The sequence below is a fragment of the Dioscorea cayenensis genome, chromosome 8 (genome assembly GCF_009730915.1).
Source record: "Dioscorea cayenensis subsp. rotundata cultivar TDr96_F1 chromosome 8, TDr96_F1_v2_PseudoChromosome.rev07_lg8_w22 25.fasta, whole genome shotgun sequence".
Lineage (NCBI taxonomy): Eukaryota > Viridiplantae > Streptophyta > Magnoliopsida > Dioscoreales > Dioscoreaceae > Dioscorea > Dioscorea cayenensis.
In genome coordinates, this window is record NC_052478.1 from 18,032,372 (window position 1) to 18,044,855 (window position 12,484).

At 36.8% G+C, this 12,484-nt stretch overlaps 1 protein-coding gene across 1 annotated transcript; it reads right to left on the reverse strand.

The window, feature by feature from the left end:
* Window positions 1-360: 360 nt before the first annotated feature.
* Window positions 361-8,115, reverse strand: LOC120267809 (zingipain-2). The gene is made up of 6 exons (XM_039275491.1): window positions 7,639-8,115; window positions 1,969-2,204; window positions 1,729-1,869; window positions 1,210-1,641; window positions 708-821; window positions 361-633 (listed from the first exon to the last, which is right to left on the reverse strand). The coding sequence occupies exons 1-5, from the start codon at window positions 8,033-8,035 to the stop codon at window positions 723-725; spliced, it is 1,305 nt and encodes a 434-aa protein (XP_039131425.1). The 5' UTR covers window positions 8,036-8,115; the 3' UTR covers window positions 361-633; window positions 708-722.
* Between the last annotated feature and the right edge of the window lie 4,369 nt (window positions 8,116-12,484).

Below are 12,484 nucleotides of genomic sequence, written 5' to 3' on the forward strand. Positions count from 1 at the left end.
CAAATGAAGGATATTTATCTAATGTACATAAAACTCAATCTCAAACGAGCTGTTCATTCAGAAGGATACAAATATAATATGGCACATCCCACCTAAAAGGACGATATATTAAACGAGACAGCCAAGCGAATTCCGCTGAAGCAATATACAATGACAGACATGTTCACCACTCTTTAAATTTTAAATCAATTATTATTACAAAAATAAATAAAGATAAAAAATATTCTTTTTCTCTCCCAAATCCTTGTATTCTCTCATTATTGTTCTGTCTATTCTGTTTCCTTTGAATTAGTGCATTACAACAATGCCATATAATATTAACATAGAACCAAATTACGAAATACATAATATTCTACGAGATAATTTAAGTTCTTAGTCAAATTTGTGTATTTCAAGTGGTTTAAGTTCTCAGACAAATTTGTGTGATTTCAAGTGGTTTACCAGGTAGTCCCACACACTAGTACAAACCAACAACCTAAGAAATGTATTCTATTAAACAATGGTTACAGCTACAAATATGATATGGCACACGAACTCTAAACATTTTGTAAGAGTTACTCCAATTTCTGAATATTGGTGATTCGGCGGACTAGTGGAAAACAAGTCACCCACCAGTGATTAGGGATTGGAAACCTAGAGAAGTGCAAATTTGTAATCAACTTTGAGAACGAAGTGGTGGAAAATGAAAGTAAGGGTAGGCTTGTTACCGTCATCTCTGAGTTTTATGCAGCCAAAGCTTCCAAGAAGGGCTTCAAACCATTGAAGTTCATGAAAGAGGATTTTCTCTTAAATCCATTAACTCCCGTGGAATTCCTACTCCCCTGCAAGGCAAGGGCAGAATGCAAAATTGTACAGTTGAAATGGAAACTATAGGTCTAGAAACAAGAAAGACAACTTGAAATCTCTGAAAAGAGAACATTGTATATCAAGGCACCATGGGTTAAGCACAATCATGGTCCCTGCATTAAGGAAAAAAAGAGGAGAAGAGCTAAAAAGAGGATGTAAGTAAACCTTTCTTATAGAGTTTAGGAACCAAGCTAGAACATTTGCTCTTAGTTCAAATACTTAAGAGGCCAACTTTTGATTTGAAGGACCAATCGGATCAAAGGTGCTTAGTTCGTACTAATTGTGCAATTACCAATATGCAATGCAGTGGAAATTTTGAGATTATATACAGTGAAAACACTGAAAGAATGGAGGAGAAAATACCTTAAAGCATTGCTTACTCTTGTCATCGCAGACAGGGTAGTCAGATGGACAACAGTAACGATGATCTTTGCAGCAAACAGCAGAATCCAGCTCACAACAACTCCATGAAAGGCACAGCCCTAAAATGCGCCAAGTGCAACAGCAGGTGTTTCCAGCAGGGCAATAAGTCAGCAAACTGCATTTTGTCGGACTTGGTCCAGGTGAAGGAGGAGGATTTGGACTTGTCTTGGTTGGGAAGGAAGCTAGCATATTTATGCCGCATACTCCTTGTGAACTCCCACTATTACGTTGCATATGCATATAACCATCCATCCCCCAGCTTGTTCCCCATGAGTTCTTCACAATCCAGTAGTCCTCTCCATTTTGTGAACCATATCCCACGATCAGTACAGCATGATCCAGATTAGTAGAACATGGACCATTAAAAATACCCTAACAAGTTAACAATAACACTTCAAATTAGGTTTGGAAAATAATAAATTTTTTTAAATAAAATTATATTATTAATGTCGAGCTGACCTTTGCATATGACTGGAATGCTCTTTCGCTACCACATATTCCAACACTCACAGGTTGTTTTGCAACAGCCTGGAGTAGTAAATCTTCATTATTTGCAGGCACATCAGTATAGCCATCAATTGAAACAACTCGGCGATTCAGCTGCAATGGAAAATAACAGAAATGTTCAGCAGTAGATGAAAAAGAGCTAAAAAGATCAAAACCTTCATTATACAGATAACAACAGTTTGATGATTATACCTTGTTCTTAAGACAAGTCCTTTCCGCTCCTTTAAATGGGTAGTCATCTTCAGAATCAATTCCATGATTCTGAATAACCCACTTAAAAGCGTAGTCCATAAGCCCACCACCACAACCACTGTTATAAGTTCTGTCACAATCACATAACTCCTGTTCAGAAAGGCTGACAAGAGATCCTGTGACAATCTTGTTAATCCCTTCAATCGCACCAGTGGCTGAGAAGGCCCAACAAGCACCTGAAACCGAACCAATAGAAATCAAGAACCCAAAAAATTTTGGTCATAGACCAACACTAATATCAGTTGAATATTAATGAAACAGGTTTGAATTGCTGGTTCCCATGTAATCATTTCAAAGTGCCAAGTAAAAGAAGATTCCTGCAACACCATGACGAATTTGGATACTCAACTGACACAAGCATAAATCAATAAAACCAAGAAGCTAAGGCTCAGAAAATAAATCCTACAAATGATTCAAAGTTTTATATCCACATTACAAACTTACTTAGAAACCAAAGTATCCAGTCACAAACATATATATTACTATTTATTGTAACCAAAAACCAGAAAAAACAGAATTTCTAATAGCCTGGATGATGCCATGTCCATATACTCAGGCCTAGGGATCTGAGTAGATTCAATCAAATGAAACTATGAGCTAACACAGGTTCACTCAAGCTCAACTAGTTTTAATTCAAGTCAAAGAGGAGCGCCTTGTCAAGGCAACTTAACAAAATTATTGCCAACACTATGAATAAAAGGGTCAGAGTACTGACCTAGTTAATTAAATCAATCTTCTGATAAAGGCACCAAACTAATATGCCAATTTGATAGTTTCCTATGATTGTTACATATAAATTAAAACTAAAACTAAATATGATTAACTCAAGCTTAGAAACAACCAAACTAGTTTGAAATTGATCTATTTATTAATGATAAAGCCAAAATTCAGAAGTCTTTCTGAACAATTTTATCAACCTTGCTTAGATTACATGGAAAGTAAACCAGCGTATTAACAAAAATTTAGCATTATTTTATCATTTATTACATCTCATTTTCCTCATCTTCAAAAATTTGTCATGGTTGTTCTCCACTTTTTCTTAATTCCTTGTGATAAGGCTACAACATAACAATATCCAGAAATCCATTTTTCAAAAGGGGAAAAAAACGGCACCAACACTTTTCAGAGGTCCTTTTAGAAAATCAGTATAGAAAACCTTAGAGCTATGGTTTGAAGGCATGCATTTTGGAATAAGGCTAATGAAGGAACATGAAGGATCCCGCAAAAGCTAATACAAGGAAGTAACGCACTTGGAAATCCTAAGCAAAGCATGCTAACTATTAATATGGTTTTTCACAAATATGTTCACAAAGGGTGAGCTTTTTCACAGGAGCATTGCATTCAAACTCAAACCCAAATGTAGGGTTCAGTTCTTCCTTCAATGTTTATTCATTTGCAAATATGATGCACAGTTCAGAGATTGATAGATTAAAGGATTGTTAAGCGTAGATATCAATTATTTGGATATATTTACTGGAAATAAAACCTAATCAAAGTCGAGATCCTAACTAAGTTGCCTACTCAGGATGCATGATTTGAAGCATCAAATGCCACAGATGGAAACTTGCAGCCTGAATTTCAGGGAGGACATATTGCCGAATAGGATTTTGTATGGACAGAAGAAAGAGGTCCAAGCCCCATCTCAAAATTTTTATAGATCAACATGCAATGAGATATTCTCAACATAGGAAACAGTTGTTAAAACTGCACTAAGAATGAGAGAATGAGGATAATTCTACTATGCCTACCATATGCTTTCATATGAAAAATACATCTACAATGAATTGTTAAGTTCGTAAACATACTAAACTGTGCTAACTATCCTCTAGTTATGGAAGGTGCTTCTTGTGATCCAGCCTGGAGACATCCAGGCTATGATATGGTCAATCAAGCCCATTATCTGCTACTTGTTGACTGTCACATTGCCCCACCACATTATTTCAGTTTTTAATAAAGAAATCTCTACAAATTTTTAAATCTAAGGCTATACCAAGCGCCTTTAATAGACCGCACAGTTTATAGATCTTCATGGAACCATCAAAAATAGTATTCAAAACTTGTAAATGGGATTTCAAAGGATGCAGACCAAGAATATACTCTGAATAGTAGAAAGGATCAAACTAGAGAAATGTTGTGTTTTGCCAATTGGGAATTAACAATATAAATAAGGCTTTAACAAGAAATAAGACCTTGTATAACTGTGTGAAGATAGATAGAAAAACAACCACAGTGATAACAAGGTTCATGAGGCGCAAGGTAACACAACATTGGTATAAGAATGAAGTTTGTTCTTATCAGAAGAAAGACAAACACATCAAACGCACAAAATAAAGACAAACATGGCCAATGGGAATAAGACAATAGCAACTTCAACAGATTGTTGCAGAAAGACAGACTGGCACACAATATTGTATATGATAATCAAAATAGTTTTGAGAAGGTACTTTGGAAGAGGTCATGCACATGAATGCATAACTAAGGCATAAACATTAAGGATGCCCCATGCTTGAATCAATCGTACTTTTATACTTGATATCTCCATAAACAAAAAGGTAATCAAGAACATAATGAACAGCATGGCAATCAAGAAACCCTAACAATAGATGAACTTAACAGTAGAACTGAAATGCAGAATGATAAACCAGCAAAGATTGTAGAGAACAAGAGAAAAAACAATGCCTTTTATTGAAGGAAAAGTGTCAGAATCTAAACACAATAACCTGAATAAATGAAGATGTCCATATCGTAAGGGCGAGGATTTTAATACAACTTACTTCTTAATTCTAATCACATCCTCAGGTCAATATTTATACCTATAACAACCCAACAGAAAATAACCACTTGCTAACAAAAAAATATTCACCTAGCTACTAGGAACAACTACTAGATAGGAACACATGCAATTTTCAGATGACACATGCTTTGATTTGGTCTCCCTGTCACCATGTTTCTTTTTTCTCCTGAAATATGAGTGAAGTGGCAGATTCTTATCAGTACTCCACTCCTGAAATTTTACCTTGTCCTCAAGACAAAAGGATGGAAATTATCTAGCAAACAAATCATAATTTTCCCATGTAGCTTCCTTAGAGGACGGTCTACCTATTGTACCAATAGCTTAAGCTGAGTTACCCCAAATTGTGAAACCCAACGATGCGACATAACACTTTTAAGGACCAAAGTTAATTCCCATGCTTCATTGATGGACAGTGCAGCTGAAGGGGTAACAGAAGATTGACCATGAGCCAAACGCAGCAAAGACACGTGGAATATTGGATGGACACGCGAAGTTTCTGGGAGAGCAAATTCACATGCCACTAGTCCAACAAGAGGAACAATAGTATAAGGACCAAAATAACAGGAAGGGAGCTTCCCACACCTTTGCTTGGCCAGTGAGTGTTTTCAAAAAGGCTAAAGTAGCATGAAAACATCATCTCCCACTGCAAAGGAATACTCTCGTCAGTTGGAATCTGCTTGGGATTGGGCTTTCATACTGAGCTTTAAGGAGATTGACACAGAAGAGCTGCAGCATTTCATCACAAGCAATAAGCTGTTCTTTGAGATAGGCAATGTGGGTTTCTTCGAGAACTAAAAGGTACAGAGATGGAAGGTACAAGCCATAAAAAATCTTAAATGGTGTTGTACCAGTCATGGTGTGAAATCCAATATTGAATGAGTATTCTGCCCAAGCTAAGATCTAAGAAGATGGTTTCTCATGTGCAAAACATCGGAGATAAGCCTCGAGAAGGTAATTAACGACCTCAACCAGCCCGTTATATTGAGGATGATAAGAGGTGCCAATGCGAAGTTGAATCTGACTAAGACGAAATAATTCTTGCCAAAATTGCCAAGAGAAATAGCATCTCTATAAGAAAGAATAGAGCATGGAATCTCATGTAACCAGACAATCTCCTCGTAGAAATGAGCAGCCACTAACTTGGCTATAAAGGGGGAAGCAAAAGGAATGAAATGACTATATTTGCCCAATCGATAAACTACCGTCAAGATAGTGTCAAACCACAGCCAACAAATCTTAATCATAAGCAAAATTTTAAATGATTAGAGAAAGAGAAACTCTTACTTAAATGATTTTAAACATTATCCATTATTGTTTGACTTTTCTTCTTTCTTCTAAGTGTTATGCATGCCACAAACTGGTTTTGAATATTAGGATTTGGAGTCTCTTTAACAAAGTGAAACTCTTGGATTTGTCTTGAAATTTGTATCTTTTATAATTTTGGTTTGGTCCTCATTTATTTTAAAGAAAAAAGGATAGATTTTATTTACACTAAGGTAACATTTGGTAGGAGGAATAAGGGGAGGAATAACTACTAAACAACTAATAAATATAGGAAGGAGGATAGAATAATTATTCAATTGCTCATTTTTGGATAAACTAAGAGGCCTTATTATTGAGAATACTTGATACACCCCTTGAGGACTATTAACTTATTCCCGCTGTGAGGAATAAAGTTTTCTCTTTTCACCTTCCTATGCTAATAATAATTTTTCCAACTTAACACAAATTTTGCTAGAGTTCTAATTACAATTTTGGATGAATACCATCATTACTAATAATGGCAAATAATACTAAGAATAAATAATAGTAACAACAACAACCATTGTAAATAATGCTAGCAATGAAGAATGCAGTGAAATATATTCAATATCAATGTAAATAGTTGAACTATTAGAATTTTACAAATGATAATCATGAAATCTCCCATTTTTACCTGAGATGATTTTAAAGTAGAGATTTTCTTCTCCCCGACCAAACAAGGGGCCAAGCATAACAATTGTTTATTCCCCATTTTCTATTCCAGTACCAATTCTACCCTAATTCCTTATTCACTATTCCCTATTTTCATGCTACCAGACACTAAGTCAGTTTTAAACTTTTCTACTTCCATTGCTCTATTGGGTTTTGTACTGTTATTTCTTTTATAATAACAAAAATATTTTGAGAATACCCAGTAAGGCTCAAGCCAGATTTCAGATCAATGGAGGTCATATTGCCATATTCTTGAAAGCCACCAAACATGATATATTGTCTTCCATATATTCATGTCACATTCAGCACATTTCAGATCAACCTGTGTTTACCTAGGATAAAAAAAATATAGGTCTAGAAATTTTGCCTCAAAAGATAAATATAGGCAATCATAATAAATAAATAACAATAAGGAAATTTCTTAGAGAGATTAAAAGAAATAAGCAGTGCTGTAACTAAATAACTAATCTAAAACTAAAAGAATTGACTGGTGGTTCTTCAACTAGTCAAAATACTACCATCATGAATGTTACTCCTAATAAAAGTTTTACCCTTCTTATAACAACAAGAAAACCTAATTTGGATCTCTTGAATGCACAGAAGAAATATTGACCTTTAAATTGCTCCAAAATACATCATTTTCCCTTTCTCTTTCAAATAATTCTATTTCCACTAAACGTATAACCAAAGGCTAGGTAAATCATCAAGCATCAACATTTTACCCAAACAAATCGATTCACCATGGACGAAAGGAAACCAGCACATAAAATACGCTCAAAAATATAAAAAAATTAAGGATCCTATGATTAAAAACAGTGAATATCAAGAGAAGATCAACATACCACAACTACCCTGATCCTTGACAGCAGTGACAGCCCCACTCTTCCTCCAATCAACCGAATCCGGAACACCACCGGCCGATCCCCGGAATATGATCCGATCACCGGACGGCTCCAAGAGCCCGAAACTGAGCCCGAATCGGGCCGCCCGGAATTCATGGTGCGCGAGATCCGAGAAGGCATTGAGGCCAAGCTCATAGGTAGAATTTCCGGCCGAATTGTGGCGATTCACGAAGGCGAGGTTGTCCTCAAAGACCTTGAACCTCGCGAGCTTCTCCTCCTCAGATGCGTAGCTCCTGTTGAACTCCCGGCACCAGGATTCGAAGAGATCCGAGTATAGAGCAGATGCGAGAGAAGAGAGGAGGAGAAGCAGAGGGGTGAGAAGGGTCCAGGAAGCCATGAGAGAAGTGAAATGGTGGTCAGACACAACAACGAGAAACAACAGCCAGACAAAAGTGACGCAAAAGACTTCTTCAGACATAAAAGGGTAATTTTACGGCATACAGATTTAGTTTTTCTTTTTTTAATATATTTTAAAGATTTTCTTAATATAATTGTTTTTTATCCAAACAAAAATACCAAAAACAATAAAAGTAAAAGTATAAGTAAATATTTGAAGTGTTATTTGCTTAATTAATGATATATATATATGAATATTGATGCAAATTACATGCTATTATTGTTTTAATTTATTAGATAATTATGTGTTAAATTATTTTTTAATAACAAAGGACCTTAAGGTCCTTAAAGAAGAAATTGCAATTGGCTATTATATAACTCTGGATGTTTCCCACTAACCAGAAGATCACTTCGAATGAAACAAGGGCCTATATAGAACAAGGTGCATCAATTACCTACATAAATTACATTTTTGCCCTTATTTTTTTTATTATTTTCTAATTTGAAAGAAGTATAATACATCTAGAATGCTTTAGTTGAGCAAAATACTGCTCAACTAAAGCATGCCTTTTCATCACAAGAGGCAACTACTGCCCAGAGGATCAAGAGAATGACAGAGCAGTATATTACTGCATGTGGAGAAGTAGAGAGGATATGCACCATTATGGTGGAAAACTTCACTATCCGCCTCTACCAAGTTTGTTGGATTTGCTCTTGTCATAAGATGGGTACCTTGCACGAACCAACAAATAAAAGTCAAATTCAAAATGAGAACAAAATGAATAAAGAGAAAATATATGTCACAATAAGAAGGAAAAATGAATGGTTGAATCAACAAGCTACGTGTTTTCACGAGTATTCTTTGTGGGTCCCAGGCAACGGTACCAAAAACTTGATGACTATCCTGCAAGTACATGGGGTTGTCAAGTTGTACCCTATGAGTGACACAGGGTTTGTAGTCCCTGGGCCCAAGGAGCTACCCTTACTTCCTCTTCACGTGCTGTTTAACCTACAAGTCCAAGAGCAAGTGTTCTAAACTACTAAAAAGAAATAAAGAGAACTAAAGGAAAGAGTCTACAACATAGGTAAAAGGGGTGAAATCTGAGGGATAAAAGTGGTCAAAGATGCGGATTCCCCCTAGGCTACTAAAATGAGAAGGATGCTAAGACTACCATGCAACAATCAGTTTAGACCAAGACATTCCTAAGATAGGTCAACCCGATGGTCACGGCAATTGACTAATAATCCCAAACATGTATTGCCACGGAATTTCTTCCGACCAAATCCTCCTATGATTACATGAAAAGCTAGGAATTCTCTAATTAGGGCCGAGACTCATACTAGGTCCAATTCTAATAATTGGAGGAGTACAAAATACCCAATGGTCAATGCGTATTTGTACATAAATCCCTTTCAAGCTAAGTGGGTCTAGTACAAGAGTGTTGGTCACACCACCAAGTACAACTTAGAAAATGACATACATAGTTCTCATGTAGACCAATACACCACAATACACAAAGCTTGAATCGCAAAACACACCAATTGCAATAAAAGTAAAGGAAACCATCCAACTACACAAGTTCACCCCAAGGTTTATCGGCATCCGGTGACCTTGGGGTTTAGTTGTTAATACTAACAAATACATGCTCAAAACCATAAACACAACTAAACAAAACAACATAAAACTCTCTCAAGTGATGAATGCAAAGTAACAAGCTGTGGAAAGCTTCCACCGACGCCACCAAAGGGATGGCTTCCTTGTTCCCTACAAGCTTCTATACAAAGAGATGATGGGAGATCTTGCCAAATCTTGCTTCTCCTCTTGATTTCCACTCCAAAAACCTTCTTCATGAGTTACTTCTGGCCAGAGATGATGATCTTCCTTTAAGCCCTAGGTTTCTTCTCCAAAGGCCCTAAGTTTTCTTCCAAAAAGCCCCTTTTTTTTGTTCGCCCTAGAATGTGACTTAAAGACTTCTCGGGATGGCCATATGGGTGGGCATCCGGGCGCATGGCTACTCGTATAGGTGTCGTAATTTCTGCCAAAGTTTCGATTAAGTGCTACAGCACCTTTGCTACGACACCCATACTATATTGTTCTACTGCAGTGACTGGAGCTCTAGAACACCATTTTCAGTGCTGATTTCTTCCTAGATTATGTTGTCGAGCTCACCTTGGCTTCTTCAAGGCCTATAACACAAATACAACCAATTAAACCACAAAAAGAGCATTGATTCATCCAAATATGGGTGAATAGTACATAACTTATGCATATAAAATACATACATTTAGGCTCTTATCAGTCAACCACTCAAATTACACCATGACTTTAGGTGTAGTTTTTATACTTCTTTTTTAAGTATTTTTAAGTATTTATGTTCCTTAATGTTGTCTAGGTGTTCTTCTTTTATGAGGAACTAACTTGTTTTGATTGTTTTGGCTTGGTTGAACCTTAAGATTGTTTTCTTTGTAACTTTTGATGGTAATCTTCCTTAAATTGATGTTGGTATGAGATTCAATCTATTGTGCTTTGCATGTCTTAAACTACACATGGATCGATTCCATAGTTCATTCTTGAATTGTATTTGGTGGCACGGGATGCACACTTGTACTAGGTCATAGGTTGAAAAAAGTTTCATTATATCATTAGGGCAGAGGTTCCGGGTGTTAATACCCCTTTCTCATGCTTGATTTTTCCTTTCATAGCAATTGCACTTGTGATCGAGATGGTCTGTAAGTGCACGGGTCATCAATTAATACCTCTCGTGCGATCACGAGAGGGTCGTATTCCCAAGGGCCAGAGAATCTACTCTTACTTCCTCTTTGTAATGTTGTTTAATCTACAAGTCCAAATGTGATAGAGAGAATACAAAGAAACAAAGTAAATGCAAATGGAATGCTAACAACGAAGGCAAAATACAGGGAATAATCAAGACAAGGAAGTGGTTACGAATAAGGATCCCCTCAGGGGCTACAAAAGTGTGTAGGATGCTAGAATTAACATGCAAGTGGCCAGTTGGACCAAGAAAACCCTAGTTTAGGCCAACCCGATGGTCACAACAATTGACCCCTAATTAGGTACGAGTATTGGATACGGAATTTCTTCCACCCAAATCCTCCTATGATTGCAATGGGAATGGTGGTTTTCTCAAACTAGGGTTAAAACACAAGCTAGTACTCAACCCTAGAAATAGAGGGGTACAAATACCCGATGGTCACGGCGTACTTATACACATATCCCTTCCAAGATTGGTGAGTCTAATGCTAAGGCAATGGTCATGCAACCTATTACTACCTAAGAATTGATACACTGAGTTCTTAAGCATACCAAGGCATTCAAATACACCAAACATGGATTACAACCAAGCCAAAATGCAATATATAGATCAAACATCCAAACACCACAAGTTCACCCCCAAGGTTCACCTACATCCGGTGACCTTGGGGGTTTAGTTGTTCATAGTCACAAAATACACCAAGAAAGTCATGAAAATAACTAAATAAACCATAAAAGAACTCCCACAAAAGATGGGGGCCGGAGAAGCTTCCAAAGATGCCACTCAAAAGGGTAGTTTCCCGTCATTCTCAAACTCTTAAAACCAAGCCCTAGGAGTAGATCTTGCTCCAAATCGAGCTCTCCTCACTAAATCCGCCGTGGAAATACCCTCAAAACCCTTCTTCTTTCTCAGATCGGCAATAGTGGTGATGAGCTTCAAGAAGGGGGTCTCTTCTTTCAAAGAAATGCCCTAATGATGCTTATAAAGAGTGGCTTTGAGGTGGCTTATAGGTGGCCTCATGGTCAATAAGCTGGCTGTGAGGATGCTCTAAAAACGGGCCGAGAATTTCAGTAAGTTACTACAATGCTGTTATAATAAACTGCTACAGTACCGCTACTCTCTGAATTACTTGCGGTTGTCTTCACGGCCATAAGGTTTCCCTTAAGGATTTCCAGACTTAGAGTTTTCGCCAAGTTTTTGTGTTTCAGACTGTTATAGTGTTGGTATAGTACTGGCCCTAAAACACTGTTTTTGAAGTCGATTTCTTCTCAAATCGCGTCGTTGAGCTCACCTAGGCTTCCTTTATGCCTAAAACACTAAATTAAACAATTAAACCACAAAAAGGGCATTGGCTCATCAATAATATACATAAACTATGTGCACAAGTATGTATAAAATATGTACATTTAAATGTTTATCAACTTGCTAGTAACCATTGCCTAAAGTTAGTTGTTTTCTTTTGTTTTTCTCTTTGATTTGCTCTCATTTGGAGTTTTATAGGTTAGATAATAGGTGAAGATGGAGAATACTTTCTTGAAACCCCTGGAATACAACCCTCGCACTCACATGTGAGGTATTACTTGGTAACCTATGCACTTGTAGAAATTATCAAGCGCTAACCTATTGAGTGCTCTTCATTTGTGTTGTATGTTAACAAGATTAGTAGATTTCATGTG